This window comes from Theropithecus gelada, chromosome 19 (assembly GCF_003255815.1).
Source record: "Theropithecus gelada isolate Dixy chromosome 19, Tgel_1.0, whole genome shotgun sequence".
Classification (NCBI taxonomy): domain Eukaryota; kingdom Metazoa; phylum Chordata; class Mammalia; order Primates; family Cercopithecidae; genus Theropithecus; species Theropithecus gelada.
In genome coordinates this window covers 7,282,829-7,299,410 of record NC_037687.1, presented here as the reverse complement: position 1 = coordinate 7,299,410, position 16,582 = coordinate 7,282,829, and the positions used below count along the sequence as shown (strand labels likewise).

At 48.4% G+C, this 16,582-nt stretch overlaps 1 protein-coding gene across 5 annotated transcripts in view; it reads left to right on the top strand.

The window, feature by feature from the left end:
• Window positions 1-16,582, top strand: part of INSR (insulin receptor) — a 189,195-nt gene that overhangs the window by 18,070 nt on the left and 154,543 nt on the right. For 3 of the 5 annotated variants that reach the window (XM_025368440.1, XM_025368439.1, XM_025368436.1), the window contains exon 1: window positions 5,720-7,087. In XM_025368440.1, the coding sequence (XP_025224225.1) occupies window positions 6,418-7,087 (670 nt within the window). In that variant the 5' untranslated portion in view covers window positions 5,720-6,417. Of the gene's footprint in view, window positions 1-5,719; window positions 7,088-16,582 lie in introns of those variants that run through there. The other 2 variants (XM_025368441.1, XM_025368438.1) reach the window with 1 other exon arrangement.

Sequence of the window (16,582 nt, the reverse complement as noted above, 5' to 3'; positions counted from 1 at the left end):
GAGCCACTGCCCCGGCCTTTTTTTTATTTTTGAGATGGAGTCTTGCTCTGCTGCCCAGGCTGGAGTGCAATGGCATGATCTCAGCTCAGTGCAACTTCCATCTCCCGGGTTCAAGTGATTCTCCTGCTTCGGCTTCCCAAGTAGCTGGGATTACAGGCGTGAGCCATGGTACCTGACCCATTTGGCATATTTTAGTACGGAGATGGTGGTCAGGCACGGTGGCTCACGCCTGTAATCCCAGCACTTTGGGAGGCTGAGGTGGGCGGATCACCTGAGATCAGAGTTTGAGACCAGCCTGGCCAACATGATGAAATCCCATCTCTACTAAAAATACAAAATTAGCCGGTAGTGGTGGCAGGCACCTGTAATCCCAGCTACTCGGGAGGCTGAGGCAGGAGAATTGCTTGAATCTTGGAAGCGGAGGCTGCAGCGAGCCGAGATCGTGCCACTGCACTCCAGCCTGGGCAACAGAATGAGACTCAGTCTCAAATAAAGGAAAAAAAAAAAAAGAAAAAAGAAAGAAAAAAGAAAATATTAGCTGCCACTAGCACCCTCTTCCTCATTGCCTTTCTCTACCTGTACAAAGAGTGGCCATTAACCAGGTACCCATTATGAAGAACTTGAAGCATCCTTCACTCCCACTCAGAGATGTTAAAAGCTGGCAGAAGTCCTTGCGTCTATTTCTGCCATCATTTCTAACATCCTCTGGGTATTTTCTGTCCCAGGAGTAAATTGCACTATTGTCTTTCACTAATAGGGACACATACGGCTTTAATGAATTAAGAGTTAGATTCATAGGAGATTTAAAAAGAAAAGCAATTCTTGATTGTTCCCTACAATTATAGCTGTTTAATCTTTACTCATAACAACTTTAGTGAGATAGAATTCACATGACATACAATTCACCCATTTTAAGTGTGCAATTAGGTGGTTTTGAGTACATTTACAGTTGTGCAACTGTGACCACAGTCAGTTTTAGAACGTTTGCATCATCCTCAAAGAAACACTGTACCCTTTAGCTACCACTTTCCATCCCCCATTTCCCTAGCTCTTGGCAGCCACGATTCTATTTTCTGTCTCTATGGATTTGCCTCTTCTGGATTTTTTTGTATGAATGGAGTCGGAAAACGTGGCCTTCTCTGTTCGACTTCTTTTATGGAGAAGGTTCATACCTGTAATCCCAGCACTTTGGGAGGCAAAGACTGGAGGATCGCTTGAATTCAGGAGTTTGAGGGCGTTCCGGGCAACATAGCGGGACCACTGTCTCTACAAAACAAATTTTTAAATTAGCTGGGCATGGTGGTGCATGTCCGTGGTTCCAGCTACACTGGGGGCATAGTTTTGTTTTGTTTTTGTTTGTTTTTGTTTTTGTTTTGTGTGTGTGTGTTTTGAGATGGAGTTTCGCTCTGTCACCCAGGCTGGAGTGCAAAGGCACGATCTCAGCTCACTGCAACCTCCGCCTCCCGGGTTCAAGCCATTCTCCTGTCTCAGCCTCCCTAGTAGCTGGGATTACAGGCATGTGCCACCACGCCCAGCTAATTTTTGTATTTTTAGTAGAGACAGGGTTTTTCACCATGTTGGCCAAGCTGGTCTCGAACTCCTGACCTCAGGTGATCCCCTCGCCTCGGCCTCCCAAAGTGCTGGGATTATAGGAATGAGCCACTGCGGCTGGTCTTTTATTTACATTTATTTATTTATTTAGAGACAAAGTCTCACTCTTTCGCCAGGCTGGAGTGCAGTGGTGCGATCTCGGCTCACTGCAACCTCTGACTCCCGGGTTCACACGATTCTTCTGCCTCAGCTTCCCAAGTAGCTGGGATTATAGGCACGTGTCACCACGGCCAGCTAATTTTTTTTTTTTTTAAATTTTTAGTAGAGATGGGGTTTCACCATGTTGGCCAGGATGGTCTCGATCTCCTGACCTCATGATCCACCTGCCTCGGCCTCCCACAGTGCTGAGATTACAGGTATGAGCCGCTGCGGCCGGCCTGTATTTACTTTTGAGACAAGATCTTGCTCTGTTGCCCAGGCTGGAGTATAGGGGTGCAAACACAGATCACTGCAGTCCCAGACTCCTAGGCTCAAGCGATCCTCCTGCCTCAGTCTCCCATATAGCTGGGACCAGAGACACACACCAGTATCCCTAGCTAATGTTTTAATTTTTTATAGAGATGGAGTCTCACTATGTTGCCCAGGTTGGTCTTGAACTCCTGGACTCAAGTGATCCTTCCGTCTCTACCTTGCAAAGTGCTGGGATTATAGGCGTGAGCCACTGCACTCAGCCTCAGATATTATGAATAATGCTGCTATAGACATTTGTGTACACGTCTTTGTGTGGACATAAAGTATCATTTCTCTTAGGTAGTTACCTAGGAGTGGAATTGCCGGGTCATATGGCAACTCTTGGTTTAATATTTTGAGGAACTACCAGAGTGTTTTCCACAGTGGCTGCACTGTTTTACATCCCCATCAGGAATGCAAAAGGATACTAATTTCTCTGCATTTTTTTTTTCTTTGAGATGGAGTCTCGCTCTGTCGCCCAGGCTGGAGTGCAGTGATCTTGGCTCACTGCAACCTCCACCTCCCAGGTTCAAGTGATTCTCCTGCCTCAGACTCCTAAGTATCTGGAACTACGGGTGCCTGTCACCACGCCCAGCTAATTGTTTTTTGTATTTTTAATAGAGACGGGGTTTCTCCATGTTGGCCAGGCTGGTCTTGAACTCCTGACCTCAGGTAATCTGCCCGCCTTGGCCTCCCAAAAAGCTGGGATTACAGGTGTGAGCCACAGTGCCCGGCCCATTTCTCTACATTCTTTGCACTTGTAATTGTCACTCTTTTTGGTTTTAGCTATCCTAGTGGGGATAAAGTAATATCTGTTTGTGGTTTGAATTTGTATTTCCCTAATGTCCAACAGCCAGTTAATCTTTGTTGTTGTTGTTGTTGTTGTTGTTTTGAGACAGAGTCTTGCTCTGTCGCCCAGGCTGGAGTGCAGTGGCGTGATCTTGGCTCACTGCAAGCTCCACCTCCCGGGTTCACACCATTCTCCTGCCTCAGCCTCGCGAGTAGCTGGAACTACAGGCACCCGCCACCAGGCCCAGCTAATTGTTTTGTATTTTTTAGTAAGAGATGGGTTTCAACGTGTTAGTCAGGATGGTCTCGATCGCCTGACCTCGTGATCCACCCATCTTGGCCTCCCAAAGTGCTGGGATTACAGGCGTGAGCCACCACCCCCGGCCGTTGTTTTTTTTAAAATCGAGACAAGGTCTCTGTTGCCCAAGCTGGAGTGCAGTGGTGTGATCATAGCTCGCTGTAACCTCCTATTCCTGGACCCAAGTGATCCTCCTGTCTCAGCCTCCCAAGTAGCTGGAACTACAAGCACATGCCACCATGCCTGGATATTTATTTATTTATTTAGAGATGGAGTCTCGCTCTGTCGCCCAGGCTGGAGTGCACAGGTGTGAGCCACCGCGCCCGGCCCATACCTGGATATTTAATTATTATTATTTCTTTTTTAGAGTTGGGGTCTTGCTATGTTGCCCAGGCTGACTTTGAACTCCTGGCTTGAATAGATTCTCCCACTGTGGCCTCCCAGACTGCTGGGATTATAGGCAGGAGCCACTGTGCCCAGCCCTAGTTAACCTTTGAATGCATATTCATGTCTGATTTTGGTTCTGCCATAGCCTGGGGAGGATGGAGGGCAAGTGTTCTTTGTACCTGCAGTATGTGTGTGTGTGTGTGTGTGTGTATGTGTGAGAGAGAGAGAGAAAGAGAAAGAGAGATGAAATATAGTGTGGGACTCAGGGCTGAGAAGCCCAGGGCTATGGCCAAATCTAAGACTAGGATGCCGGCCGGGGATGGTGGCTCATGCCTGTAATCCCAGCACTTTGGAGGCCGAGGCGGGTGGTTCACGAGGTCAGGAGATCATGACCATCCTGGTCAACATGGTGAAATCCCGTCTCTACTAAAAATACAAAAATTAGCCAGGCATGGTGTTGGACACTACTCGGGAGGCTGAAGCAGGAAAATCACTTGAACCCAGGAGGTGGAGGTTGCAGTGAGCCAAGATCATGGCACTGCACTTCAGCCTGGGCAACAGAATAAGACTCCATTTCAAAACAACAACAACAGGCCGGGCGCGGTGGCTCAAGCCTGTAATCCCAGCACTTTGGGAGGCCGAGACGGGCGGATCACGAGGTCAGGAGATCGAGACCATCCTGGCTAACACAGTGAAACCCCGTCTCTACTAAAAATACAAAAAATTAGCCGGGCGTGGTGGCGGCGCCTGTAGTCCCAGCTACTCGGGAGGCTGAGGCAGGAGAATGGCGGGAACCCGGGAGGCGGAGCTTGCAGTGAGCCGAGATCGCGCCACTGCACTCCAGCCTGGGTGACAGAGCGAGACTCCGCCTCAAAAAAAAACAAAAAAACAAAAAAACAAAAAAAAAACAAAACAACAACAACAACAAACCCCACAAGAATTTCAAGGAAACAATGAGTAATTTTTTTTTAGGGTAAGTATATCCCAAACATCGCATGGGATATACTTATCCTAAAAAAGGTTTTGTTGCTTATCTGAAATTCAAATTCAACCAGGCATCCTCCATTTTTATTTTCTAAGTCTGGCAATCCTGTCAGTTGCTGGTGAGTTGCGTGTCCTTGAGTGATGGCCTTTGCCCCTTGGAGCTTCAGTTTTCTCATCTGTGAGATGGGGACAGAGCTTGCTGGGAGGCGTCAGTGGCACACAGGGTCCTGCGACATCTCTGGATGTGGAAGCCGTTAATGTGACTGTGACTGGGAGCCTCAGACTGGGGTTGGGTCCTTGACTAGGAGGGGTGGGGGGCTAGAACTGGCATCCTTGTCCCCTTGAAGCTGCCTCTCAGCCTGAGCTTGGTCCCTGCAGGGTTCCTGCTTGGTTCAGACCCCAGGCAGCCAGTGTTGAGGGGAGGGTGGAGGTTATTCCATAGTTGTGTACTGAGGCTTTCCTCCAACTTCCTAGCAAGTGACTGTATGTGTGTGTGTGTGTGTGTGTGTGTGTGTGTGTGTATGTGTGTGTTTTCTTGACTTAGCCTAATCCATTTGCTGCATGGAATGTGATTCAGAATTATTGCTACTTTGTTTTTCCCATTTGTTTGCTTTTGCTGTTTTTTGTTGTTGTTGTTGTTGTTGTTTTTCTAATTTGTGCTTCTTTTGTGGGTAATTCTCAGGGTGGGTTTTTTTTTTAAGAGGATTTACTATTCTTTAGAACAATCGGTTTTCCTCGAAGATATTGGTGGAAGGTTTAGTGTTTTGGAACAAAATAAGCAGGTGTTATATAGTGAGCCTTATATTCTAGGTGCTGAGGATTGTGGTGTGTGTGCTGGGGAGACGGGGTGTGTGTGTCTGTGTGTGTGTGTGTGTGCGCGCGTTGGCAGAGAGAAGCCATCTGAAGAGTTTGATTTTGAAAAATGTCAACTCAAGTGTAAGGGACACAAGGAGGAGAAACACCCAAATAGGTATGCTGAGGAAAGGGAATCAGGGAAGACTGCCTGGAGGAGGAGGCAGCATTTGAACTGGATATCTTGAAGCATGATGGGCTGGATTTAGAAATAGGGAGCTAAGGCCCAAAGCACTTCACCAGCCAAAAGATAGACTAGCCTAGAGATGCCTAGAGATGACTGTTATATGTTTGGAGGAATAGACAACAGCAGCGGCAAAACAACAAACAAGAAAATAGCTGACATTAATGCAGCACTTGCTATGTTTCAGGCACTGTTAGAGTGCTTGCCCTGAGTTGTTTCACTTCTTCTTCCACATAAACCATGTTACAGAGGAGGATAGGAGTCTTGGGAGTTGTGCAAGAGTGGTGGGCAGGCCTGTTTAGTGGGTGCAGGGGATGGAGGGGCAGAATCTTGAGGGAAGTGCAGGGTGATGGGGAGCCATGGAGGGCATTGGGGCCTGGGAGGGACCGCCTTCAGTAGAATGAGAACTCAGGGCATTTGTGCAATGGAGATCGGGCTCCCTGGGAAGCTCTCACCACACCCAGGTAAAAGGTAATTAGGTCTTGATTGCAGGCCAGGAGAGCAGTCCGGGAAGGAAAGTCAGCCAGCGAGGTGGGAGGATTGACAAAACAAATACATTCAGCTTTCCTTGCCCCATTTCTGACGTGGGCACCTTTATCCCCGTAAATCATCTCCTGAAGATCTTCAGTGTTGACGCACCGGAGACAGTTTCCCTTTCGCCTTCTGCACCTGCCGCGTTACTCAATCCCCTGTAATCCCATTGTCCCGATTGCATCATTTCAGAGGTGATGATTTTAAGGATTTTAACAGGGCTTGCCAAAAGAATTATTTTCTTGGCCTTTTGAAAGTAATTACTTAGGCATGGGCACTTTACAGAGAAAGCCACTCATCCCGGCCGGCTGCAGGGTTTACAGGACCCGGGATGAAAACACAGGGCCCAAGTTTCACGTCCGTGAGGCCGGCTCTGCCCCTGATCCTTCTGACGCATCCACCGTGCGTCTGCTCACCTGTCTTTGCTTTCTGTTCATTTTCTCTTCTAGTGTGTCCCGGCATGGATATCCGGAACAACCTCACCAGGTTACACGAGCTGGAGAATTGCTCTGTCATCGAAGGACACTTGCAGATACTCTTGATGTTCAAAACGAGGCCCGAAGATTTCCGGGACCTCAGTTTCCCCAAACTCATAATGATCACTGATTACTTGCTGCTCTTCCGGGTCTATGGGCTCGAGAGCCTGAAGGACCTGTTCCCCAACCTCACGGTCATCCGGGGATCACGACTGTTCTTTAACTACGCGCTGGTCATCTTCGAGATGGTTCACCTCAAGGAACTTGGCCTCTACAATCTAATGAACATCACCCGGGGTTCTGTCCGCATCGAGAAGAACAACGAGCTCTGTTACTTGGCCACTATCGACTGGTCCCGCATCCTGGATTCCGTGGAGGATAATTACATCGTGTTGAACAAAGACGACAACGAGGAGTGTGGAGACATCTGTCCGGGTACAGCGAAGGGCAAGACCAACTGCCCCGCCACTGTCATCAATGGGCAGTTTGTCGAACGGTGTTGGACTCATAGTCACTGCCAGAAAGGTATGCTGGGGATACAGGGTTCTAAGCAGTGTCTAGTGCCTTGTTCTAGAAAGCTTAAAATGTTTATAGCTTAAAAATGTTAAATGGACATTAGGTAGGGGCCGGGGAACAGTGGGTGGTGGCATTCACTAGCCCAGGGAGTGGCAGACTTTTTCTGTAAAGACTCAGATAGTAGATACTTCAGATTTTGCAGGCCATATGGTCTCTGATGCAATGACTCAATTCTGCCATTGTAGTGGGCAAGCAGCCACAGGCACGCATAAACGTGACTGTGGCTTTGTTTCAATAAAACTTTATTTACAAAAACAAGTCGTGGGCCGGATTTTGCTGGAGGACAGCAGTTTGCCACCTCCTGTGCTAGACAGGGAATGTTCTTCTTGCTTGGGAGAGGAAAAGGAGTGGAAAACTATAGATTTTTTTTTTTTTTAATAGTTTAGTTCTTATCTGATTATAGAAGTGATATTGCTTATAATAGACATTTGGAAAAAGAAACGTGTAAACGAAAAAAAAGCAAAACATTCATCTTATTCCACAATGCATGTCACTGAGAGTACTTTATTGGGGGTTGTTCCTTCTAGTGGTCTTCAGGAATCTGTTGTGTCTACTAAAGGTTTCCTTAACCATTTCTGTTATTGGGCATTAAGATGATTTCCAGACTGGGCCCGGTGGCTCACACCTGTAATCTCAGCATTTTGGGAGGCTGAGGAGGGTAGACCCCTTGAGGTCAGGAGTCTGAGACCAGCCTGACCAACATGGTGAAACCCTGTCTCTACTAAAAATACAAAATTAACCAGGGTGTGGCAGTGCACGCCTGTAGTCCCAGCTACTTGGGAGGCTGAGGCAGGAGAGTCGCTTGATCTTGGGAGGTGGAGGTTGCAGTGAGCCGAGATTGTGCCATTTTGCACTCCACCCTGGGCAACCAGAGCAAAACTCTGTCTCAAAAAAAAGATGATTTTGGCTGGGTGCGGTGGCTCATGCCTGTAATCCCAGCACTTTGGGAGGCCGAGGCGGGTGGATCATGAGGTCAGGAGTTCAAGACCAGCCTGGCCAAGATGGTGAAATCCCATCTCTACTAAAAATACAAAAAAATTAGCCGGGCATGGTGGCATGCGCCTGTAATCCCAGCTATTCCAGAGGCTGAGGCAGAGAATTGCTTAAACCTGGAGGGGCGGAGGTTGCAGTGAGCCGAGACTGTGCCACTGCAGTCCAGCCTGGGCGACAGAGGGAGACTCCATCTCAAAAAAAAAAAAAGATGATTTCTAGTTTTCACAAAGAAAGTGATGAACATTTTAGAGTCAAAGCTTTATCTAGCAGTTATTTCTTTAGGCTTGCTTTCCAGAAGTGAAATTTCTGGGTCAGAGGCTCTTGGTGCAGATTGCCAAATGGTGTTCCGGAAACATTGTACCAACGGCCGCTCCTCCTAGCTTTGGAGGAGAGGGAACACCTTGGCCAGCTTTGAGTGTTATTTGAAAGATCTTTCATAATTTACTGCGGGAGGGAGGAGCTGATGTGTTGTCATTGTTTCTATTTGCATTTCTTTGATTGCTATCGGAGCCGAACCTTTTAAAACATGTTTATTTGTCATTTGGGTTTTCTCTTCCTGTTCATATCCTTTGCCCATTTGTCTGTTAGTACCTCAGTAGCTTTTGCAAAGTTAATCTGTATGTGGTTTTCATCAATGAAGGCTACTAACCCTTTGCCAGTTGCATTTTATTGCTTTTGTTGCTGTTCAGTGGTTTAAATGCCCTGGGATTTGTTTTGCTGGAGAAGCTTAAAATGTTGATGGAGTTCAGAGCTGGATTTCTGTGTGCCACTTCTGTACTTTACACTTAGAATGTCTTTCTCTACCCATGAAAGGTTTTTTATTCCTCTACATTTTATATTTTAATTTAGTTTTATTTTTTTTGAGACAGAGTTTCACTCTTGTTGTTCAGACTGGAGTGTGATGATGCGATCTCGGCTCGCTGCAACCTCCGCCTCCCGGGTTCAAGCGATTCTCCTGCCTCAGCCTCCCGAGTAGCTGGGATTACAGGCACCCACCACCACGCCCAGCTAATTTTTGTATTGTTAGGAGAGATGAGGTTTCACTACGTTGACCAGGCTGGTCTCGAACTCTCAGGTGATCCACTCACTTCGGCCTCCCAGAGTGCTGGGATTACAGGCGTGAGCCACCATGCCCAGCCTATATTTTAATTATTATCACCTAAAAAAATTCAGCCTCACTGCTTGAGATCTGTTTGTGTGATTCAACGGGTGTTTCTTTTCTCTTCCAAATAGCTAATTGGGGGCCTCAGATAGCTATTGATTATAGAAATCGACCTCTTTGCCATTGCTTTGGAGTCTGTTTCTGGTGTGTCCATAGATTTGCCTCTCCATGCCACAGAGCCGTGACTGTTCTGATCATGGTAGTTTTATCATGTTTTCATGCTCAAGGAGGCAGTTCCACATACACACATGTTACTGGTTTGTTGTTTCATGGACTTCTTTCCACGTTTCCCTGGGAAGAACTAGGGAACATGCGATGGAGGTGGGAAGAAGTTAAGTAGGTGGCTTGAGGGTTGTATCACAAAAGATAGAAGGGAGGGGAGAAAGGAGGATCTTCTTATCTGAGCCCAACGCTCTGGGGAAGCCACTCAGAGTGAGTTGAGTCCTTAAATAGATCTAAATAGAATCCTTGGAATTGTCTGTGAGGACTCCCTTGGAGCCCCTAGAATGAGTCCTTCCATGGTACATGTTGGATGGTTGGAAATGGGGAGTGGGAGCGTTGAAAAAAGAAGATGGGGTAGTGAAGGGAGGTGGGAGAGGGGACCGTTATTGTTGTACCGTGGAAAAATCCTGAGAATATTGTAGGTCAGGGGCAAGGAGAAGCTAAACTATGACCAGAGAGGTTACTTAACTTGCCCAGGGCCACACAGCTAATAAAAGACAGAACTAGGGTTTGCGCCAAATTTATGCAAGACATACACCAAAATAAAAACTATAATTTTTGGGGGGAGTGGGAAGGATGTCCCCTCTGTTTAGAAACAAGTGAGCTGCTTCCAACTGGGACACCAGGGGAAACAGTGAACATTCTTTTATTCTGTTACTGAGTTTTCCAAATGTAGGTGCTTGTTTGAAATGCTCTAGGCTTGCCTGTCTTGAGATATAATTTAAGACATTGCTGTATGGATTTATTTTTGGATCTGTTTTAGACAAAATATCCAGAATGGTGTTATCTGCGATTGAGTCCCCTGCTCCCTGATGGGTTTTTAGTTGCTGTTGTTGTTTGCTTGTTTTTGAGACAGAGTCTCGCCCTGTCACCCAGGCTGGAGTACAGTGGCGCGATCTCGGCTCACTGCAACCGCCGCCTCCCAGGTTCAAGCAATTCTCCTGCCTCAGCCTCCCAGGTAACTGGGATTACAGGTGCCACCACATCCGGCTACTTTTTTTTTTTTTTTTTTGAGACAGAATTTCGCTCTTATTGCCCAGGCTGGAGTACAATGGCATGATCTTGGCTCACGGCAACCTCTGCCTCCTGGGTTCAAGTGATTCTCCTGCCTCAGCCTCCCGAGTACCTGGGATTACAGGCATGCGCCACCACGCCCGGCTAATTTTGTATTTTTAGTAGAGATGGGATTTCTCCATGTTGGCCAGGCTGGTCTTGAACTCCCGACCTCAGGTGATCCGCCCGTCTTGGCCTCCCAAAGTGCTGGGATTCCAGGGGTGAGCCACCGCCCCCGGCTGACACCCAGCTAAGTTTTGTATATGTTGTAGAGACAAGGTTTGGCCATGTTGGTCAGGCTGGCCTCAAACTTCTGAGCTCAAGCAATCCTCCCACCTTGGCTTCCCAAAGTGCTAGGATTACATGTGTTGGCCAGTGTGCCTGGCCGTGCCTGGCTGTGCCTGATGTTTTGAGTGAATTAAAAATTGCTTTTTTTTTTTTTGAGATGGAGTGTCGCTCTGTCGCCCAGGCTGGAGTGCAGCGGCCGGATCTCAGCTCACTGCAAGCTCCGCCTCCCGGGTTTACGCCATTCTCCTGCCTCAGCCTCCCGAGCAGCTGGGACTACAGGCGCCCGCCACCTCGCCCGGCTAGGTTTTTTGTATTTTTAGTAGAGACGGCGTTTCACCGTGTTAGCCAGGATGGTCTTGATCTCCTGACCTCGTGATCCGCCCGTCTTGGCCTCCCAAAGTGCTGGGATTACAGGCGTGAGCCATCGCGCCCGGCCAAAAATTGCTTTGCTATTAAGAACCAGGCTTCTCGTGTCCAGGAGGTCGAGGCTGCTCTGAGCCCTGTTCATGCCACTGAGCTCCAGCCTGGGTGACAAAGCGAGACTCTATCTCAAAAACAAAAGAAAACAAAAACAAAAACGAACACAAAACCAAAGAATGAAAAGAACCGGGCTTGTTTTTCCAGTACTGGGGGTTTTGTCACCCGGAGAAGGTGCGAGTAATACTTCCCCGGGTACCGGGTTCCTGGCATGTAGTGTGTATCTCAGCCACCCATTTAGTAGCAGTATCCCTAGGGAGCCTGCCATGTCCTGATAATAACGTCAAGAAATGATTGTTTTTTGAACTGTCGCCCCTGTCTTTGGAGAACAACTCAGCTTCAGCTTTCTTTCCCTTCCTCAATTTCTTTTATTGTGGTAAAATACACATAGAATACATTTGCCATCTTAACCTTTTTTTTTTTTTTTTGAAATGGAGTCTTGCTCTGTCACCTAGGCTGGGGGGCAGTGGTGCGATCTCGGCTCACTGCAACCTCCGCCTCCTGGATTTAGGTGATCTCCTGCTTCAGCCTTCCAAGTGGCTGAGACTTACAGGCACCGGCCACCACGCCCGGCTAAGTTTTGTATTTTCAGGACAGAGGGGGCTTTGCCGCGTTGGCCAGGATGATCTCAAACCCCTGGCCTCAAGCGATACACCCACCTCAGCCTTGCACAGTGCTGGGATTACAGGTGTGTGCCACCATGCCTGGCCCCATCTTAAGCATTTTAAGTACACAGTTCAGCGGCAGTAAGCACGTTCACGTGGTTTTGCAACCAATACCACCACCATCTCCCAAACTTTCTCATCCTCCCAAACTGAAACTGTGTCCCCATGAAACGCTCACTCCACCATCTCCCTCTCCCAGTCCCTGGCACCTACCATTCCTGTTTTCTGTCTCGATGAATGTGATGACTCTAGGGACCTCCTGTGAGTGGAATCAGACAGGATTTGTCCTTTTGTGCCTGGCTTATTTCACTGAGCGGGATGTCCTCAAGGTTCATCCACGTGGTAGCCTGTGTTGGAAATTCTTTCCTTTTTAAGGCTGAATCATGTCCATTGTATGGAGGGAGCACATTTTGCCTGTTCATTCATCCATCCATGGGCACTTGGTTCCTTTCACATTTCTGCCATTGTGAATCAGGGCTGCTCCCGTTTACACATCTAGCTTTTCAATGCCTGCATTAACCTTGTTGCTGAGGCTTTAGGAGACTTATTTTTTTATTTTTTGAGATGGAGTTTTGCTCTCGTTGCCCAAGCTGGAGTGCAACCGTGCGATCTCAGCTCACTGCAACCTCTGCCTCCCGGGTTCAAGCGATTCTCCTGCCTCAGCCTCCCATGTAGCTGGGATTATGGGCACCTGCCACCATGCCCAGTTAATTTTTTGTATTTTTAGTAGAGACGGGGTTTCACCATGTTGGCCAGGCTGGTCTCGAACTCCTGACCTCAGGTGATCCACCCACCTCAGCCTCCCAAAGTGCTAGGATTACAGGCATGAGCCACCTCACCCAGCCTTCTGAGGCTTATTTAATGTCTGATGGGATTTTTTTTTTTTTTTTTTGGGACGGAGTCTCACTCTGTAGCCCAGGCTGGAGTGCAAGTGGCGTGATCTTGGCTCACTGCAAGCTCCACCTCCCGGGTTCACGCCATTCTCTTGCCTCAGCCTCCTGAGTAGCTGGGACTACAGGCGCCTGCCACCACGCCCAGCTAATTTTTTAGTATTTTTAGTAGAGACGGAGTTTCACCATGTTAGCCAGGATGGTCTCAGTCTCCTGACCTCGTGATCCGCCCGCCTCGGCCTCCCGAAGTGCTGGGATTACAGGCATGAGCCACCGTGCCCTGCTGTGATGGGATTTTGGAATGCAGAATAGATTGAACCTTCAGAGGATACTCCCCTGTCTTAGGTGACAGAAATGGGCTGGAGAAAACTATCCATCAACCCCTCTTTTCCCCCAGAGTCTTCTCAGATCCTTCCGTGAACATCTGTAATTGCTGTTTTTGTCTTCCACACTTGGCAGCTTCTGGAAGCATCAGGGGAATGGATCAATATTTAGGATGAAGATGCTGGTTTGTCCTTTGGACCTAGTTTAAGCAATTCCAAGCAGCATACACCCCTTCTTCTATCTGTCCCTTAAGCAGTGATGCTTTTTACAGAAAGACCAAAGGAAGGCTTTCGATGCTTAAGGGGGCCGGGTGTGGAGGCCCCACACCTGTAATCCCAGCACTTTGGGAGGCCGAGGTGGGTGGCTCTCTTGAGGTCAGCAGTTCGAGACCAGCCTGGGCAACATAGTGAAACTCTGTCTCTGCTAAAAATACGAAAATTAGCCAGGCGTGGTGGCGGGCGCCTGTAATCCCAGCTACTCGGGAGGCTGAGGCAGGAGAATCACTCGAACCCAGGAGGCAGAGGTTGAAGTGAGCCGAGATTGTGTCATTGCACTCTAAACTGGGTGAGAGAGTGAAACTCTGTTTTTTGTTTTTTTGTTTTTTTTTTGAGACGGAGTCTCGCTCTGTCACCCAGGCTGGAGTACAGTGGCCGGATCTCAGCTCACTGCAAGCTCTGTCTCCCAGGTTTATGCCATTCTCCTGCCTCAGCCTCCCGAGTAGCTGGGACTACAGGCGCCCGCCACCTCACCCGGCTAGTTTTTTTGTATTTTTAGTAGAGACGGGGTTTCACCGTGTTAGCCAGGATGGTCTCGAACTCCTGACCTCATGATCCGCCCGTCTCGGCCTCCCAAAGTGCTGGGATTACAGGCTTGAGCCACCGCGCCCGGCCTTGTTTTTTTTTTAAAGAAAAAAAAATGGTTAGGGGAATTAAAAGAAAAAAAAAAAAAGAAACATGGCATGTGCTAATGATCCATAGCCTGGAGAGGACACCCTCTCTCCATTATCCTGCCATGGATTTGGGGCGAAGATACCAGAATAGGTCCAATGCACGAAGCCCTGCATGGGAAGAGTGGAGACGGGGTCTGTGTAGCTCATTTATTGATTGCCTACTAGGTATGTTCTGGGGCACTCAGGGCATAGGAAGAGAGCCAGCCTTTGCCTCCTCAGAGCAGCCAGTCCAGTGGCAAATGCAGATGTTCACGATCAAACCAAGTATCCTCAGAGGAGTGGGAGCGTTAGAGGGAGATCTACATTAGTTCAACCAGCCAGGCACCGTGGCTCACGCTTGTAATGCCAGCACTTTGGGAGGCCGAGGAGGGCAGATTGCTCGAGCTCAGGAGTTCAAGTAGAGAAACCCCATCGCTACAAAAAATACAAAAATTAGCCAGGCGTGGTGGCAGGTGCCTGTAATCGCAGCTACTTGGAAGGCTGAGGTGGGAAGATCGCACGGGCCGGGGGCTGGAGGTTGCAGTGAACTGAGGTCGCACCACTGCACTCCAGCCTGGGCGACAGAGTGAGACTCGGTGAGACTCTGTCTTTAAAAAAAAAAAAAAGAAGTTGTTGGAGGCAGGCAGCACCGGCTTCCAGTCTCGTTTTACCATTGACTGGTCACAAGCTGGCTCAAGCCTCACTTTCTCCATCTGAAAAATGGGCGTCATTATGGGACCTGCTTCTTAGGGTGGTGGTTTGGGGGGGTTAAATGAGATGGTGCAGGGGGAGGCACTTAACCCAGCCTCGGGTGCTCCGTGAGTGTTCTGGAAGCTTCCAGTCAGTAAGCACCATGGGCCCACCCTATCTGGGCGGACTAGCTTCCAGGTGAATATCTACCAGGGCTCAGCCTCCTTTCTGACTTTGGTTTTGAGGCAGGCAGAGGAACGTGCATCGTGTGACCTGCTGATGAGGGGTGGGTGCCACACCTCCAGCCCCGGAGGGAAGACCACCCTGATTTGTCAGGTGCCAACAGCGTGCGATACTCTGGAAATTCTCAGCTCTGGGCATTTCAAGGAGACCAGAAGCCACAGGGTTTGCCTGACCAGCTGCTTTAGCCAAATCCACTGGCATTTTCTTTCTGGGAGGTCACCCCAGCTGCTTACTGCCAGCCAGAGGGGTGGGTGAGGTCGGGACATGCTGGGTGCCAGGGGAAACCAGCCCGAGATGCCACATATGGACGTCGGCACCAAAGCAGGAGGCGGAGGCCGAAAGCAGCAAATCCCTCCTTCCTGGGTCTGAGATTACGGCTCCGAGTCAAAGTCTCTGAACGTGTGGTATTCTGCCTACCACATAAAATATCGCGTATTTAAATGTCCTAGGTTAAATGCATGCTCTTGGAGGGTTTGATTTTTGGCAGAATTTTTAGCTGCCTATGGAAACTCTGCTTTTTTTTTCTTCTTCCATTTAAAAAGTTTGCCTTGACAGTTTATTTTTTTACATTTCTATTTAGTTTTTAATATTTTTAAAAATTGAGATGGGAGTCTTGCTATGTCGTCCAGGCTGGTCCCAAACTCCTGGCCTCAAAGGAATTCCCCCCCCTCAGCCTCTCAAAGTGCTGGGATTACAGGTGTGAGCTGCCACGCTGGGCTTACCTTGATTTTTCTTTCTTTCTTTCTTTCTTTTTTTTTTTTTTGAGACAGAGTCTTGCTCTGTTGTCCAGGCTGGAGTGCAGTGGCATGATCTCAGCTCACTGCAACCTCCGCCTCCTGGGTTCAAGAGATTCTCCTGCCTCAACCTCCTGAGTAGCTAGGATGACAGGCACGTGCCACCATGCCTGGCTAATTTTTGTATTTTTAGTAGAGATGGGGTTTCGCCATGTTGCCTGGGCTGGTCTCGAACTCCTGGCCTCAAGTGATCCGCCTGCCTTGGCCTACCAAAGTGCTAGGATTACAGGTGTGAGCCACCACTCTGGGCTTGTCTTGGTATTTTAACAATCGAAATTGTCTTTGCAACAAATGCTGATTTCATGCCAGCCATGGTTCTAGGTGCTTTCATTAGGATATTGCATCCCATCTTCCCAACAGTCTTATTTATGGTTGAGGCCACTAAAGCTTCGAGACGTTAAGCAACTTCCATTTCCAACACCGCCCTGCCCCACCACCACCCTACCGAGTGCGCGCACACACACACACACACACAGACACACAGACATACACAGAGACACACAGACACACAGACACACAGACACACACACACACAGACACACACACAGACACAGAGACACACACACAGACACACACACATGCACACACACAGCTACACACACATACACACGGGTAGTAAGTAGTGGAGATGGGATTTGAACCTGGGTATTCTGGCTCAGAATCCAAGCTTCTTACCATTGTGTCTTTTTTTTTTTTTTTTTTTTTTTTTTTTTTG